Source organism: Coregonus clupeaformis, unplaced genomic scaffold (genome assembly GCF_020615455.1).
Source record: "Coregonus clupeaformis isolate EN_2021a unplaced genomic scaffold, ASM2061545v1 scaf0370, whole genome shotgun sequence".
Taxonomy (NCBI): domain Eukaryota; kingdom Metazoa; phylum Chordata; class Actinopteri; order Salmoniformes; family Salmonidae; genus Coregonus; species Coregonus clupeaformis.
Genome location: NW_025533825.1, coordinates 33219 through 52338, shown reverse-complemented (window position 1 = coordinate 52338; position 19120 = coordinate 33219). Strand labels below are relative to the sequence as shown.

General features: G+C 43.4%; 1 protein-coding gene and 1 pseudogene across 2 annotated transcripts in view; one reads left to right on the top strand and one right to left on the bottom strand.

Annotated features, from left to right (window-relative positions):
- The window catches only part of LOC121581832 (protein Hook homolog 3-like), a 90557-nt gene extending 77563 nt beyond the window's left edge, over nucleotides 1–12994 (bottom strand). For both annotated transcript variants that reach the window (XM_041897193.2, XM_041897194.2), the window contains exon 1: nucleotides 12640–12994. In XM_041897193.2, coding sequence (XP_041753127.2) covers nucleotides 12640–12696 — 57 coding nt within the window. In that variant the 5' untranslated portion in view covers nucleotides 12697–12994. The remainder of the gene's footprint in view (nucleotides 1–12639) is intronic.
- Nucleotides 12995–14164: 1170 nt separating this feature from the next.
- Nucleotides 14165–17244, top strand: LOC121581834 (annotated as a pseudogene).
- Nucleotides 17245–19120: the final 1876 nt, after the last annotated feature.

The window sequence follows — 19120 nt, the reverse complement described above, 5'->3', positions numbered from 1 at the left end:
CAGTCCCTCCCTCCCTCCCTCCCTCCCTCCCTCCCTCCCTCCCTCCCCCTCCCTCCCTCCCTCCCCTCCCCCTCCCCCTCCCTCCCTCCCCCCCCTCCCCCCTCCCCCTCCCCCCTCCCTCCCTCCCCCCTCCCCCTCCCTCCCTCCCTCCCTCCCTCCCCCTCCCTCCCTCTATCTCTATGGTCCTGGGAGGCCACAGCTGTCCCATGGAGCCTATAGATCAGGGTTCTTCAATTCCGGTCCTGGAGGGCCGAAACACTTCTGTTTTTTATTTCTACCTGGTAGTTAATTGCACTCACCTGGTGTCCCAGGTCTGAATTAGCCCCTGATTAGAAGGAGAGGATGAAAAACAGAGGTGTTTCGGCCCTCCAGGACCGGAATTGAAGAACCCTGCTATACAGCGTCTTATAGACGTTCCTATAATGTCTATTATGGGCCAGCTGTGGTAACTCACCAAATGGAGCAAAAGGGGTTTAGGAAAAAAAAAGAAAGAGTAGTGGATCCTTTGTATAAGAGCACCTCACACCAAATGGGGCAGACGTCTCTTCAGGTCACGGGGGGGGTTAGGATGGGGGGAGTTAAGATGGGGGGTTAGGATGGGGGGTTAGGAGGGGGTTAGAGATGGGGGGGTTAGGATGGGGGGTTAGGATGGGGGGGTTAGGATGGGGGTTAGGATGGGGGGATGTTAGGATGGGGGGTTAGGATGGGGGGGGTTAGGATGGGGGGGGTTAGGATACTGAGTAAGAATTTAGGTCTACATCATATAGATGGGATTGCTGACAACGTCACAAAAAACTATCTGAGAGCTTCCATGGGGCAGAAGTCAGCGTGTTGTTGTGATTCTGGATTGCCAGATTGCTAGCAAGAATGACAAGGAACTGCCATGTGGGGAATCGTAAGTGGCTCGTTCTCATCTTGTTATTGAAACCATGTCTTGTTTTGATTGATTTCATGACTAATATGGCAAGAATTCACTAGCTAGCTAACCAACAACTGGAAGGATGTATTTGAGACAAGTGGTCATTGTGCGAATGTATTTATGTTTTCAATAAACATTGGAGACATAATATTGATTACATGTTGTCAACAATCTCACGCCAACACTGTCTGTTTTGTCCCATAGTTGAGCACGCATCCGTTTTGTTGCTAAGCAACCAACCCCTCTATGTGATAAAGGCCTATTTTCTCACTGTGTTACAGGCTCTGAGTGACGGGCAATTCATGACAGCCCGCTTGGAGTTTGCCAAAAGGCACCTAAAGGACTCTCAGACCATGAGAAACAAGATTCTCTGGTCTGATGAAACCATGATTGAATTGTTTGGCCTGAATACCAAGCGTCACGTCTGGAGGAAACCTGGCACCATCCCTACGGTGAAGCATGGTGGTGGCAGCATCATGCTGTGGGGATGTTTTTCAGCGGCAGGGACTGGGAGACTAGTCAGGATCGAGGGAAAGATGAACGGAGCAAAGTACAGAGAGATCCTTGATGAAAACCTGCTCCAGAGCGCTCAGGACCTCAGACTGGGGCGAAGGTTTACCTTCCAACAGGACAACGACCCTAAGCACACAGCCAAGACAAGGCAGGAGTGGCTTCGGGACAAGTCTCTGAATGTCCTTGAGTGGCCCAGCCAGAGCCCGGACTTGAACCCGATCTAACATCTCTGGAGAGACCTGAAAATAGCTGTGCAGCGACGCTTCCCATCCAACCTGACAGGGCTTGAGCTTAAATGTGATATTTCAGTTTTTGATACATTTGTAAAAGATTATAACCTGTTTTCACTTTGTCATTATGGGAAATTGTGTGTAGATTGATGAGGGAAAAAAAACAATTTAACACATTTTTGAATAAGGCTGTAACCTGCCAGAATGTGGTAAAGGTCAAGGGGTCAGAATACTTTCCGAAGGCACTGTATAGCAAATCAAATCAATTGAACTAATCGGTAGGTTTAAACTTTCATTATCTTCCCTCCTCATAAGGGAAACATTTGAAAATATCTTAAAGATATGTGGCTTTTTGGTAAAAGGAATTATTACGGTTTTTTAACGTCTTAAGGATCGGACCCTTTTCTTCAATTTTCGCCTAAAATGACATACCCAAATCTAACTGCCTGTAGCTCAGGACCTGAAGGAAGAATATGCATGATGCTGCCACCACCATGCTTCACCGTAGGGATGGTGCCAGGTTTCCTTCCGGAGACTTTTGAAACCCCACCTCTTTAAGGAATACCTGGGATAGGATAAAGTAATCCTTCTACCCCCACACAGCGGTCGCCCCTCGGAGCTTTTGAACCCCACTCTTTAAGGAATACCTGATAGGATAAAGTAATCCTTCACCCCCCACACAGCGGAGTCGCTCACCACCTTCCGGAGACTTTTGAAACCCCACCTCTTTAAGGAATACCTGGGATAGGATAAAGTAATCCTTCTACCCCCAAAAAAAAAATTTGTAAAGTGGTTATCCCACTGGCTATAGGGTGAATGCATCAATTTGTGAGTCGCTCTGGACTAGAGCGTCTGCTAAATGACGTAAATGTGCCCTTGAGCAAGGCACTTAACCCTAATTGCTCCTGTAAGTCGCTCTGGATAAGAGCGTCTGCTAAATGACTTAAATGTAAATGTAAATGAAAGGAAACACTGAAGTTTGTGGAAATGTGAAATTAATGTAGGAGAATGTAACACATTAGAAAGATAATACAAACCAAAAAAACATGTGTTTTCTATTTATATATATTTGTATCATCTTTGAAATGCAAGAGAAAGGCCACAATATAATATTGCAGTTTAGGTGCAATTTAGATGTTGGCCACTAGACTGCAACAGCATGTTTGCAAAGTTTCAGATTGATCCAGTGAAGCATCAAGTCTATTTTGTATCAAGTCTGCCCAAATGTGCCGAATTGGTCAATTGATACATTTTCAAGTACATAACTATGGATCATTAGCTTATACACTAACTTTCACACATCTAGATGGTCGGGCGGGGTTGGTGTGGAGCCAGAGACAGCAGAGGTTCAAACTGTAGAACCCAGTTCCTACATTTGAATATAAAAATGGATTTTATCAAACAAAACTATGCTACATTTTATCTCTGGGACCCTCAGGATGACAAATCAGAGCAAGATTACTGAATGTAAGTACATTATTTACCTTCAAAGGTGAATGTATCAAACCAGTTGCCGTGCTAAGTTTTTTGTTGTTGTGCACTCTCCTCAAACAATAGCATGGTCTTTTTTCACTGTAATAGCTACTGTAAATTGGACAGTGCAGTTAGATTAACAAGAATTTAAGCTTTCTGCCCATATAAGACATGTCTATGCCCTGGAAAGTTTGCTGTTACTTACAACAGTCATGCTAATCACATTAGCGCACGTTGACTCAACCGTCCCGTATACGGGACACCGATCCCGTAGAGGTTAACAGAATGCAAATAATTAAGTATTTAGTCAGCCACCAATTGTGCAAGTTCTCCCACTTAAAAAGATGAGAGAGGCCTGTAATTTTCATCATAGGTACACGTCAACTATGATAGACAAAATGAGATGAAAAAAATCCAGAAAATCACATTGTAGGATTTTTAATGAATTTATTTGCAAATTATGGTGGAAAATAAGTATTTGGTCACCTATAAACAAGCAAGATTTCTGGCAAATAATTTATCCCAAACTAAATATAAGTGTTGATATTAGTTGGCAGGAGTCTTTACTTAAATATTATTGTGTTTAGATTTTCAATACCTATTATAACTTTTTGTAGTTATATTACTATAAATAATAATAATAATTATTATTATTATATTAGTTAGATGTTTTCTAAGAGCCTTTTTCCTTCTGTTTGACCAGAAAATAAAACCTACTTTTTAAGACGCAAAAAAATGGTTGACAATTGTTTCTATGCCTTTATAGTCTCTAAACTTTCATTTGACACCAATTTGCTCCTATGATTTTCACATGTTGGTGCTCATGGCTCCTTTCATATGGAAATGACCCCAACTCATCTCTTGTGTACATATTGCCTCAATTACCTCGACTATGTGCCCCCGCACATTGACTCGGTACCGGTACCCCCCTGTATATAGCCTCGCTATTGTTATTTTTACTGCTGCTCTTTAATTATTTGTTACTTTTATTTCGTATTATTTTATATTGTATTTTTTGTTGTGTGATTTTTTTTTTGGTATTCTTTCTTGAAACTGCATTGTTGGTTAAGGGCTTGTAAGTAAGCATTTCACTGTAAGGTCTGCACCTGTTGTATTCGGAGCATGTGACAAATAAAATGTGATTTGATTTGTTAACGTCAATGTGGCACTGCAGGGTCTTCACTTTAGGCTTGGAAATGTGGAAAGGTTAACGGCAATATTGGCAATTTACAGTACCAGTCAAAAGTTTGGACACATCTACTCATTCAAGGGTTTTTCTTTATTTTTACTATTTTCTACATTGTAGAATAATAGTGAAAACATCAGAACTATGAAATTACATTTTACATTACATTTTAGTCATTTAGCAGACGCTCTTATCCAGAGCGACTTACAGTTAGTGAATACATATATATTTTTTTTATACTGGCCCCCCGTGGGAATCAAACCCACAACCCTGGCGTTGCAAACGCCATGCTCTATCAACTGAGCTACATCCCTGCCGGCCATTCCCTCCCCTACCCTGGACGACGCTGGGCCAATTGTGCGCCGCCCATGAGTCTCCCGGTCGCGGCCGCTGCGACAGAGCCTGGATTCGAACCAGGATCTCTAGTGGCACAGTTAGCACTGCGATGCAGTGCCTTAGACCACTGCGCCACTCAGGAGACTCAGGAGACTATGGAATCATGTAGTAACCAAAAAAGTATTAAACTAATCAAAATAGATTTTGTATTTGAGATTCTTCAAATAGCCACACTTTGCCTTGATGACAGCTTTGCACACTCTTGGCATTCTCTCAACCAGCTTCATGAGGTAGTCACCTGGAATGCATTTCAATTAACAGGTGTGCCTTCTTAAAAGTTAATTTGTGGAATTTAACGCGTTTGAGCCAATCAGTTGTGTTTTGACAAGGTAGGGGGGGCATACAGAAGATACAGTTGAAGTCGGAAGTTTACATACACCTTAGCCAAATTCAATAAAACTATTATTTTCACAATTCCTGACATTTAATCCTAATAAAAAATCCCTGTCTTAGGTCAGTTACGATCACCACTTTATTTTAAGAATGTGAAATGTCAGAATAATAGTAGAGAGAATGATTTATTTCAGCTTTTATTTCTTTCATCACATTCCCAGTGGGTCGGAAGTTTACATACACTCAATTATTATTTGGTAGCATTGCCTTTAAATTGTTTAACTTGGGTCAAACGTTTCGGGTAGCCTTCCACATCCTTCCTACAATAAGTTGGGTGAATTTTGGCCCATTCCTCCTGACAGAGCTGGTTTAACCTATAGGATTGAGGTCAGGGCTTTGTGATGGCCACTCCAATACCTTGACTTTGTTGTCCTTAAGCCATTTTGCCACAACTTTGGAAGTATGCTTGGGGTCATTGTCCATTTGAATGACCAATTTGCGACCAAGCTTTAACTTCCTGACTGATGTCTTGAGATGTTGCTTCAATATATCCACATAATTTTCCTTCCTCATGACGCCATCTATTTTGTGAAGTGCACCAGTCCCTCCTGCAGCAAAGCACCCCCACAGCATGATGCTGCCACCCCCGTGCTACACGGTTGGGATGGTGTTCTTCGGCTTGCAAGCTACCCCCTTTTTCCTCCAAACATAATGAAGGTCATTATGGCCAAACAGTTCTATTTTTGTTTAATCAGACCAGAGGACATTTCTCCAAAAAGTACGATCTTTGTCCACATGAGCAGTTGCAAACCGTAGTTTGGCTTTTTTAATGGCGGTTTTGGAGCTGTGGCTTCTTCCTTGCTGAGCAGCCGTTCAGGTTATATCGATATAGGACTCGTTTTACTGTGGATATATAGATACTTTTGTACCTGTTTCCTCCAGCATCTTCACAAGGTCCTTTGCTGTTGTTCTGGGATTGATTTGCACTTTTTTCACCAAAGTACATTCATCTCTAGGAGACAGAATGGGTCTCCTTGCTGAGCGGTATGACGCTGCGTGGTCCCATGGTGTTTATACTTGCGTACTATTATTTGTACAGATGAACGTGGTACCTTCAAGCGTTTGGAAATTGCTCCCAAGGATGAACCAGACTTGTGAAGGTCTACAATTTTTTTCTGAGCTCTTGGCTGATTTCTTTTGATTTTCCCATGATGTCAAGCAAAGAGGCACTGAGTTTGAAGGTAGGCCTTGAAATACATCCACAGGTACACCTCCAATTGACTCAAATTATGTCAATTAGCCTATCAGAAGCTTCTAAAGCCATGACATCATTTTCTGGAATTTTCCAAGCTGTTTAAAGGTACAGTCAACTTAGTGTATGTAAACTTCTGACCCACTGGAATTGTGATACAGTGAATTATAAGTGAAATAATCTGTCTGTAAACAATTGTTGGAAAAATTACTTTTGTAATGCACAGAGTAGATGTCCTAACCGACTTGCCAAAACGATAGTTTGTTAACAAGAAAGTTGTGGAGTGGTTGAAAAACACGTTTGAATGACTCCAACCTAAGTGTGTGTAAACTTCCGACTTCAACTGTAGCCCTATTTGGTAAAAGACCAAGTCCATATTATTTCAAGAACAGCTCAAATAAGCAAAGAGAAATTACAGTCCAGCATTACTTTAAGACATGAAGGTCAGTCAACACTGAACATTTCAAGAACTTTGAAAGTTTCTTCAAGTGCAGTCGCTAAAACCATCAGGCGCTATGATGAAACTGGCTCTCAAGAGGACCGCCACAGGAATGGAAGACACAGTTATGTCTGCTGCAGAGGATAAGTTCATTAGAGTTACCAGCCTCAGAAATTGCAGTCCAAATAAATACTTCAGAGTTCAAGTCACAGACACATCTCAACATCAACTGTTTAAAGGGGACTGTGTGAATCAGGCCTTCATGGTCGAATTACTGCAAAGAAACCACTACTAAAGGACACCAATAAGAAGAAGAGACCTGCTTGGGCCAACAAACATGAGCAATGGACATTAGACCGGTGGAAATTTGTCCTTTGGTCTGGAGTCCAAATTGGAGATTTTTGGTTCCAACCGCTGTGTCTTTGTGAGACGAGGTGTGGGTGAACGGATGATCTCTGCATGTGTAGTTCCCACCATAAAGCATGGAGGAGGAGGTGTGATGATGTGGGGGTGCTTTGCTGGTGATACTGTCTGTGATTTATTTAGAATTCAAGGCACACTTAACCAGCATGGCTTCCACAGCAGTCTATAGCGATACGCCATCCCATCTGGTTTGGGCTTAGTGGGACTATCATTTGTTTTTCAACAGGACAATGACCCAACACACCTCCAGGCTGTGTAAGGGCTATTTTACCGAGAAGGAGAGTGATGGAGTGCTGCATCAGATGACCTGGCCTCCACAATCCCCCGACCACAACCCAATTGAGATGGTTTGGGATGAGTCGGACCGCAGAGTGAAGGAGAAGCAGCCAACAAGTGCTCAGCATATGTGGGAACTCCTTCAAGACTGTTGGAAAAGCATTCCAGGTGAAGCTGGTTGAGAGAATACCAAAAGTGTGCAAAGCTGTCATCAAGGCAAAGGGCGGCTATTTGAAGAATCTCAAATATAAAATATATTTGATTTGTTTAACACTTTTTTGGTTACTACATTATTCCATATGTGTTATTTCATAGTTTTGATGTATTCACTATTATTCTACAATGTATAAAATAGTACAAATAAAGAAAAACCCTTGAATGAGTAGGTGTTCTAAAACGTTTGACTGGTAGTGTGTCTTGGAGAAGAAAAAGGCCTGCAGACAAATTAGTCTCTACTTTCTGCATCCTTCTCTGGTCATTTTCATGCAAGTCACACAGGATGGGGTGTAATTTTACCACTACCTTCCTTTGACAATTAGAGAGGCTTGAAAAAGGCTCTGCTATGGTTTTTCATCAGGCTGCCTTTTCATAATTTCCCCACTACAAAAAGCAAATCAAGGTGATTTTCCACCGAGAAAGGTTGCATCAAATTGCAGTTACAACAGCCATTTAAAAGACAAAAATATACAGTATACAGATCAGAAAGAGAATTGACTTTCGTGTGCACATTTCTTACATTACATTTGTGTACTGTGCAGATGATGTGCTTATGAGATATGGTCAGGCCTGACCCTAATCCTGATCAGATGTGACAATCGTCAGGGCCATTAGCTAGGCTGGTTCCCACACGTCACATCTCTCACTGTACTGCTGCTTATGAAAATGTGTGGGGAGGGTAGAAGAATGTAATAAATGTTGAACTCAACTGCCACTTTCAAACCTTCTACAGCCAACTGAATCAAATTCTGATGACTCTGACAAATAAATATTACTGAACTAAACCCAGCTCATGAACTGTAATCGTTTTATGTAATAAGAAGATCATTTGCTGCTTATGTTTGGTGGTCAGTGATTAGCGTAATAATATTGTGTACTTGAATACATAACGGTCCCCTGTGGAGTAGCATAGAGATGATGAGTGGCCGCCAGATGGCTGGGCTAGAAGACCCATTACAGTACATGTTGACAAAGTTGCTGTGGGGTTTTAAATGTAGCCCTTCACGTGCTGGTTAGGAAACCCTAGCCTGGCTGTGAGCTCTGTGTAGCAGAGGCAGAGCCAGGGACACTGGTCAGCAGAGCAGACCCCACCACCTCCTCGTAAACAATGTCCACTCCAAGAAACATGGACTGGTACAAGGTCCATCCACCTTCTTACGAAATAAAGCCAACTCCGATGGATCAAATCCTAATTAATCTGCTAATCTTATAAAATGTAAATCTAAAAATAACCACCAAAGCCCCCCTGGGGGACTCAATGAACTATTTTTAACATCGGTTTCTGGGTATTTGGAAATAGCCACGGGATGTTTTTTCATTACCGTCAAAACTATTTATTTGAAGTTTTTTTAATACATTTGAATATGTAGCTACTTTTAAGTAAATACCTTCAGTCAACTTGTGCAGTACGTTAGGAGATGAAGCAGATTGCGTTCTTCATTTCACCTGTCACATTATATTTACATTATGAAGCTTACAAGTAGTTCCCAGTCACATGGTGTTTGTTTACAACCACGAGTGAGGTGAGCCTTGTGAGTCACGTTCAGCTGTCTGGTTACATTATGGAATTCACAACTAAACGTTTTCCAGCTAGACATCGTATAACTATTAAGTTAACTGTCTAAAATGTGCTAAATGCTCTGCAGGTTGCATTTGGTTTGCTAATTATCTAGCTAGCTAAGTGATTAGCTTCTCGCAAAATCAAGCTTCTCTTGGTAACAGCAGAGAACCCCCTCCTGGATAAAGAGCCTTGCTGTCTAATATTTGTTTTGTGCGTGCAGCAAACTGAGTAGCATTTTCGAGTTACTTAACTTTATGAGCTGGGATGTCTGTCCTGCAAATAGTTTCAGAAACTGTATATAAATGTTCACAATGCACTCGTTACCATTTAGCTAACATCCGCTATGGGAGTTTACATGTACTTGTTAGCATTGCTAACCTTTGGATTGCAGCGACTCAGTGGGGTTTGAAAATAGCGACCCCTTGTGTCCAGTGCCGGTATGACACAAGGTCTGTATGAAGCTATGACAATATGGATACCGCCCAAGCCTAGCTTAGCTTTTTATGCAGTTTCCATTTTTCCATTTGAAGTATTTTTAGTTCGGCTATTTCTCCTCTCCTCGTCCAAATGAACTGCACCAGGCAGAGCCCCGCCGGCATCTAATGAGAGAACGCTGAAGAGGAAATCCACACTCCCACACACTTCTAAAGGAGAGGAAACAAACAGATGGGTGGAGTGGGGGGATAACTGAACTCACAGGAAATATATCACCAAAATAAAGACTATGTAGACGGTCCATTTAGGGAAATGCAAACAGGTTGTTGACAGATATTAGTCATATCTAGTTGTTCCAATAACAGAAGCACAACTAAACTTGGCTCTAACAATTACAACACGTATCCTGCAGAGGAGGAGGATGTTTTGCGAAGTCTTGAGTAAACCAACACTTTCCAGGGTTCAGTATTGAGTTCATGGCACCACTTCACAACCTGAGTAGGCTATTGTATGGTTCTGAATCACCTCTTGAGCAGAGCCGTTTGCAGTGAATAGGCCACCATTAAGTAGCCTGGGCTTAGCGCTGGAATGCAAATAAATACAGGACACTGATTAATCAATTAGCCAACATGTACAGAGAGATCCTTTATGAAAACCTGCTCAGGACCTCACACTGGGGTGAAGGTTCACCTTCCAACAGGACAATGACCCTAAGCACACAGCCAAGACAACGCAGGAGTGGCTTCGGGACAAGTCTCTGAATGTCCTTGAGTGGCTCAGCCAGAGCCCGGACTTAAACCCGATCAAACATCTCTGGAGAGACCTGAAAATAGCTGTGCAGCGACGCTCCCCATCCAACCTGACAGAGCTTGAGAGGATCTGCAGATAAAAATGGGAGAAACTCCCCAAATACTGGTGTGCCAAACTTGTAGCGTCACACCCAAGAAGACTCGAGGCTGTAATCGCTGCCAAAGGTGCTTCAACAAAGTACTGAGTAAAGGGTCTAACAATTACAACACGTCTCCTGCAGAGGATGAGGATGTTTTGCGAAGTCTTGAGTAAACCCACACTTTCCAGGGTTCAGACCATATCAAGGCCTATATGCTTACCTGTGTAATGCTTGCTGACAGGGGAAAGCGATGTTCTCGTGGTGACTGTATGTGTGTGCCGGCCGGGCGTGTGGCTTCGGTGTCTTTTAGCAAACAGTGCTAACAGCTATGTGAGGAATGTGAGCGCACCACACTATTTCCAGGGAGAGGAGCAGGTAGGTCTATTCTCGGTCTTTAAAACATAACCCTACACTAGCGGGATATCTTGTCAATATGAATCATTTGAACTACGGTCTGTGGCTGCCTACCTTTGGACCAGTAACATCAAGCCAGCTGGTGGATTTCAAATTAGAACTGGACTAATAAGATCTGATCTCACCCAATACTGAAGAGTTAACTATGCTGTAACCAAGTCACCAGGCTCAAATGCTATGACAGAGAGAGAGAGAGAGAGAGAGAGAGAGAGAGAGAGAGAGAGATAGGGAATAGTGTATATCAAACAAGATAGAACAGCCTAATATGTCTTGGTTATCTACATTTGGTTATATTTCCAATACCAAAGACCTGTAGCGTCTACAGTTCTGCTGTTCACAGTTCATCCCTCTGAAGCATTCGTCAACAATCAGTTGTTGACACATCAGGGCCCACTCACTGTTGTTGTGACCACCAGTGTGTGTCAACCTTTTGTTACGATAGCTGGATAAAATGTCAAGGAGAAAGCAAGGTCTCTGTCTGTCAACTTCCTTATAATTTAATCAATGAAATATTACATTTTTGTCATGTGCCATATGACAACCTGCTGTTGGGAGTCAAGAGTCTCAGCCACGGGATAATTTAGAAGAGAACTCATGCAGTGCTGACACTAGCCCTCAAGAACCCTAGTGGGGTATGCAGTTTACAGCCATTTAAAAGACATAAGAATATTTCTAAGTGACCCCAAACTTTTGAATGGTAGTGTATATTAAGAAGCAAAGTGAAAACATCATAGTTAACATCAACATTGTACACATAACAGCATGTGCTGCACTGAACATGCAGACTGAACGCTAGTGTCTCCTGGTCAAGGAACAACAAATGCACTCCTTGAGTGACTGACAGGTGTGTGGAAAGCGGCATAGAGAGAGAGACAGCGGAGAGATGACAAGTTGCGAAGTAAACTATAAAAATGGACGTTACACAAGGCGTTTCACATGTAACAAAGCAAAAATTCAAATACCATTATAGAAGGTAAAGTAAAAACCCAAACCGGTCCGTGCATCAAGACTGGTATATCATAAAATACGGTATACCGCCCAGCCCTAAGCGTTATCACTATCTACTGGTTTTAATGTCTATGGTTAAATTAGGTGAAAAGGAGACTGGAGTGCCACTTTAAGGTAAGAGTTAAGGTTAGGGTAAGGATCATGGTTATGGTTAGGGGACATCCCAAGGATCCCGGATAGCATCACCAACCGACTACTGTGCTAATTAGTTATCTGTGTCTCCGAACACTTGTGTGTAACTGGAGGAAGAACGCCAGAAAAGTGTTGTAATTGAATAATACTGTCGGCTGCAACTGTTAACCCCGTACAGTAAGTGTATTTTTTGCATTTGTGAAATTATTTTTGATTTGATGTGAACGTAGAGGAATTAATTTTTCAAAAACCATATTGTAAGCGAGGATTATTAACGAGGTTTCTAAACGTTAAAACAGAACGTCGATTGTAGTTAACATGGGACAGCTGTCAGCCATACCATCATCAGCTGATAACCCAAGAGGATCGGCTGTAAACCACCTTGTTTTGGGCCCCTTGGGTTCTGAAGAACTCGGTTTTGGGCTACGCTAGTTTGCTATGTATGTTTGGCAGCCAACGCAAGCTAGCTAGCTACATTTCGTCTCACAATCGTTCATTAAAATCGGGTTGAATCGGCGACCAAGATAATTCATTTTATACGTACCCATGTCAAAAGGCTCTCGCACAGTTCAACTCGATCCACAGAATTCAAGGTACTCATCGTACTGTAGTTCAATTAATCCACGGAGATCGTTATTTCTTTATCCGAAAATGGCTAGCCAGCCAGCTAGGCGAGATGAAATCAACAAGACCGACACGTCCGATCAACTGGATACCCAAAACGAGGAATTATTCGACGTAAAACGCTACTGTAGCTAATCGGTTTCCGACAGGACAGATACGTTTCCCCCCCGCCCTTTTCACTTCTATAAAAACATACAGCGTCGAAGATAAAGGTTATTTAATCATAAACAGTGACGTTGAGACACATCCACCGGGTCTATCCCCTCCTGTCAAGCTTTTTCCAACCAGCTGTGGGAAAAAAAAGATGCCACCCTGTTGGACCGAAACTCGAGCCTGAATAAGATCAACCGTCTTTATCAAAGTTTGTCAATCCAGAATACCTCTCAAATCATTGAAAAATAATCATAATCATAAGAAAGTACAAATAAATATCTAATCATTTATTCTATGAACATTTGAATAAATACATTGGGTTGAATTTAGTGCAGGCAAGTACTTGGGACGCCAAGTATACGTAGGCTAGAAAAAGGACCCCTCTAAGAACATGAAAGTGGAGGAACTAGTTCCAATGAATAGGGTGAGACTTTTAGCTTGTAACCGATGTACTTTATCTATTTAACCCTGTTTTCAGTCTTATTAGCCGCATTTGGCTAATAAGCAATGCGACAGATATTATTCACACTTAGCTATAACTGACTCTGCGTTATGGTTTGTGTTCTGTAGTTAGCTAACGTTGCCTCGTTTTAGCTAGCTACATTTAGATAGGGGGAGTGGTGCTGCTAGATCTGGATAGCTCTCGAGAATATATATTATATATAATATTATATGTATACCAGCCCTTGAGTTCTGAACTGAAGGTATGGACCACAGTTAAATCAATGAACTACAATTTCCACGCTGTTTCAGCGTTTAGAAACGTTATTAATCCTCGCTAGCGAAATGTAACTTTTTGGGCGACCAGACAAAATGTATATAGAATTGTAAGTTATTGATCTGTCATTCTCGTTGAACGCAGGTCGAAGAAGCGGTGGATCTGTTCTGTGTGCGCTATTTCTATGCTTCCCGTTACGTTTCTGTATATTTTACGTTCGGTTTTGTACACCAGCTTCAAACAGCTGAAAATACAATATTTTTGTTTATGGACAAGATATTTCACAGCGGTTTAAATGGTACAATGGTTCTCTACACTATATTGCTTGTTTTGTCACATAAATTGAAATTATTATAATTTTTTTGCAACCAGAAAATTGCGGAGCGATTCTGCATAGTGCACCTTTTAACTTTAATATAAGTAGAAGAATCGTCTGAGTGTAGGGGCATTTTCCCTCAGCAGGCTAAAGGGGACGTCCAATGGCTTAATGGATTGGAGTCATGAATAGGTGCTAGGCTGTGACCCACATGTACTCTCTGTTCTAACCCAGTTCTGTAGGAAATGATTAAGTGGGATGGATGAAAACAATGGAGGTGGACTATTTGCTGCAAGGTGAAGACTCACTCATAGAAGGAGTCAGCAACCCTGTCTTGTTTGTGGTCGTTCTAAGTGTCACATTCCTGTGTGGACTGGTAACTCTGCTGTGCAGGTAGGCGTATTGTATTTCTATTCACAGCCTATGGGTGGATGATGGTTGTGAGTATGGAGTATACACATACACACAGACTTTTATCTATGTAAAGTCCTGTGTAGCTCAGTTGGTAGAGCATGGCGTTTGCAACGCCAGGGTTGTGGGTTCGTTTCCCCCGGGGGACCAGTATGAAAATGTATGCACTCACTAACTGTAAGTCGCTCTGGATAAGAGCGTCTGCTAAATGACTAAAATGTTAAAATGTAAATGTAATGGTTTTGGTGGTGGTGATGTTTTTGTAACCAGTTCTTGAGCTTTTTTTTTTTTTTTATGTTTGAGTTTCCTAAATCAAACATGTTTTGTTTTCAACTGATATGCCAGTGAATGTTCTTGTTAGCAAGTTGTAGGCCTGTTTCTAATATCTGAAGCTAAAGATGTTGTTGGTTCAACAGAAATGAGCAGCAGCAGAACATCCACCCAGAGAACCAGGAGCATGTCCGGGCCGTCCGGCAGCAGCTACAGTCTGACTCGCAGGTGAGAAGATGTGGCACTGGCTGCTCCTATGGACAGCATGTTGTTAGTTTCTCCTCCTTGAAAGTATCATACAACACCTTTATCTCAAATCAGTTTATTGGTCACGTTTACAGGATACAGGGTGAAATGCTTAATTGCTAGCTCTCCTCATCTCTCTCCTTCCTTCCTCCCTCTCTCTCTCTCTCCTCCCTCAGGAAGGTGAACCAGCAGAGCCCAGGCAGCAGTTCTATACAGATATGTCCTGTCCAGTGTGTCTACAGCAGGCTGTGCTGCCTGTGGAAACCAACTGTGGACATCTCTTCTGTGGTTAGAGTGGACCAAATGTTTATATACGTCATTGGGGTGTTGTCTGTCGCTCTATCACTTCAACTAGGAAGAAGGAATCAGAACTAGCTACAAGAAACTGATTAAGCCATTTGGATAGATGCATTCAGTGCTAACATCTGGATATAACCACATTTTCCTGTATTTTGAAGGTTCTTGTATAATTGCATATTGGCGATATGGGACATGGCTTGGTGCAATCAATTGTCCCATCTGCAGACAAATGGTAAGACGTCTTCAAATGCCCATTATAACTTTGCTGTGCTTACTGTCAATACATTTATCATCATTCACGTAGTAATACTACTGATCCATAGTGCTGAAGTTGCTACTATACTCTGTTGGCATGTTCTCGTTTTTGATTCTGAAGTAAAAGGAAAATACGATTTTAAAGACAGTTATCGCACAGTTGGTCTGTTTTGTATTGACCTCTCTACCCTATGTGAACAGGTGACCCTGCTCTTCCCACTCTTCCATGAGCACGCCTCCCCTCAGCAGGTGCAGGATGGAACGGTTGAACCACTCCTCATCCTCCGGGATCTCAACGACTACAACCGGAGGTTCTCAGGACAACCCAGATCTGTATGTATTTTGTCTTATGCAATCGGAGTTTGAGTGATTGATGCATGTGGAAGTCTCTCCCTGCAGGAAAGTTACATCAGATTTATTGAAAGCGCAGAGACACAGGTACTATCTCGTTCTGTGCTGTGATGTCATATTGAAATGCTTTTCGGGCTTGTTTCTTGGGCCCAGAATCTCATCTCAATGTCCCAGTCTATTAATTGATGATAAGGCCCTGCTCTACTGACGTTACGAGACATTGCAAGCCAAGAAATTGAGATGCAGCATTCCATTGCGAAATACAGCTTTTGATTGCCGATAGATGGGCTTAGTGCGCGGTTCTGAGTCTGTCTGCGTGTTGGCCGACCTGCCTACACTGATAGATGGGCTTAGTGCGCGGTTCTGAGTCTGTCTGCGTGGTGGCCGACCTGCCTACACTGATAGATGGGCCTAGTGCGCGGTTCTGAGTCTGTCTGCGTGGTGGCCGACCTGCCTACACTGATAGATGGGGCTAGTGAGCGGTTCTGAGTCTGTCTGCGTGGTGGCCGACCTGCCTACACTGTGTCCCTCCCCTCTCTCTCCGTCCCTCGCTAGCTCGCTATGAAAGATGTGTTATCGGAAGTACGGCAACTAACCAGTCTCCTCCGTTCCAAAAATAGTCCATTAGTCCATTCCTAGCCGAAACTTGACACTCAGAGATGGGAGTCGACGCCGGGTGTCGATGTGCATGGAGTCGAGGAATCAATGATTTTGGGGTTGACTCTCCACCACTACGACATCGTCGTTAACAGTTAGAAAAATTGCAGAGAAAGGCAAGCGACAGCATTGAAGTCCTGTATGGCAATACTTTGAGAAGTTAAATGCAAGGGGGAATTGAGGTACAGTAATGGTAGTACAGGTGCATTGCTTCACCATCTGAAAGGGGACGCACCGTGAGACCCAAACCATCTGAAAGGGACGCACCGTGAGACCCAAACCATCTGAAAGGGACGCACCGTGAGACCCAAACCATCTGAAAGGGACGCACCGTGAGACCCAAACCGTTGTTGGCAGCAGCACAGCTGCATTGTGAATTCACATGGAATTTTATGAATTTTTCTTATCGCTTTAATGGAAAAACTGATAATAAAAGAAAATGGCAGTTTAAACCGTTAAGAAAATGTTTCCATTTGTCACATCCCTAGTACTAATGTTGTGCACTACACTACTTCCTGTCTCTCCCGTCTCAGCTGATGGACCGGCTGCGTGACGTGCCCACGTTGCTGCGACACCTCTTCAGGGAGATGTTCTCCGTAGGGGGCCTGTTCTGGATGTTCCGGATCCGTGTCCTGCTGTGTGTGGTCGGGGCTCTGACCTACCTGGCCTCCCCTCTGGACTTGATCCCTGAGGCTCTGTTCGGCCTGCTAGGCTTCATGGATGACATCTTCCTCATCCTACTCCTCTTCATCTACATCTCCATCATGTATAGAGAGGTGGTGACCCAGAGACTGGCAGCGTGATGTAGAGAGGTGGTGACCCAGAGACTGACAGACTGATGTAGAGAGGTGGTGACCCAGAGACTGGCAGACTGATGTAGAGAGGTGGTGACCCAGAGACTGACAGACTGATGTAGAGAGGTGGTGACCCAGAGACTGACAGACTGATGTAGAGAGGTGGTGACCCAGAGACTGGCAGACTGATATAGAGAGGTGGTGACCCAGAGACTGGCAGACTGATGTAGAGAGGTGGTGACCCAGAGACTGGCAGACTGATGTAGAGAGGTGGTGACCCAGAGACTGACAGACTGATGTAGAGAGGTGGTGACCCAGAGACTGGCAGACTGATGTAGAGAGGTGGTGACCCAGAGACTGGCAGACTGATGTAGAGAGGTGGTGACCCAGAGACTGACAGACTGATGTAGAGAGGTGGTGACCCAGAGACTGGCAGACTGATGTAGAGAGGTGGTGACCCAGAGACTGGCAGACTGATGTAGAGAGGTGGTGACCCAGAGACTGGCAGACTGATGTAGAGAGGTGGTGACCCAGAGACTGGCAGACTGATGTAGAGAGGTGGTGACCCAGAGACTGACAGACTGATGTAGAGAGGTGGTGACCCAGAGACTGACAGACTGATGTAGAGAGGTGGTGACCCAGAGACTGGCAGACTGATATAGAGAGGTGGTGACCCAGAGACTGGCAGACTGATGTAGAGAGGTGGTGACCCAGAGACTGGCAGCGTGATGTAGAGAGGTGGTGACCCAGAGACTGGCAGCGTGATGTAGAGAGGTGGTGACCCAGAGACTGGCAGCGTGATGTAGAGAGGTGGTGACCCAGAGACTGACAGACTGATGTAGAGAGGTGGTGACCCAGAGACTGGCAGACTGATGTAGAGAGGTGGTGACCCAGAGACTGGCAGACTGATGTAGAGAGGTGGTGACCCAGAGACTGACAGACTGATGATACCCTTTCAATTCGACTGCAGGGAAATCGATTGTGATGCAGGAGCCAGGAGGACAATATGTGACACGGCCAGAGGAACTGATCATTACTTAGCTTCAGGCCAAAGACACTGGAACAGTGAGAGCGCTCCGTCTGTTGCTTTGGGCTGGAGTTCCACCATGCACAAGAGTGGGGTCTAGTTAACAGGTCTGCTGGCATAATGTCTGTTATTGGCAACAGTCCTGGAGTTTGCAATATTGAAATGAAGCCAAAATGTCTGTTTCATCAGTTGAGATGTAATCCTATTGAATCTGCTAATCTAAAACGTGTGTGTGTGTGTGTGTGTGTGTGTGTGTGTGTGTGTGTGTGTGTGTGTGTGTGTGTGTGTGTGTGTGTGTGTGTGTGTGTGTGTGTGTGAGCTGGGACAATAAACAGTAAATTACTGACATTGCCTTCTTACTGAAGCATTTTGCATGTCGGTCATTTTTTGTGATTTTGTTACACGTTTCCCTAGATTGTTCTAAAACCATTTTTATTTGGTCAACAGCAATAGCCTATGAATTATGTTGATTCCTGCTATCAAAGTATCTGCCTGTCCCTGTTTGGCTGTTGGCTGGCTGTGTGAGCAAGCCACACTAGCGCCCTCTCCCCACTGTGCATAAGGAGGTGGGAGAGAAGCTTTCTGAGAAGCACAAGCGTATGACCCTTGCTGAAAATGCAGTTTTCAAAGCAACTACTGTTCTGGTTACAGAGAGGAGTCACTGCTTTCTGTGACTATATATCATTTATTTTTCACCTCTTAATATTGAGTTCATGGCACCACTTCACAACCTGAGTAGGCTATTGTATGGTTCTGAATCACCTCTTGAGCAGAGCCGTTTGCAGTGAATAGGCCACCATTAAGTAGCCTGGGCTTAGCGCTGGAATACAAATAAATATAGGACACTGATTAATCAATTAGCCAACATGTACAGAGAGATCCTTTATGAAAACCTGCTCAGGA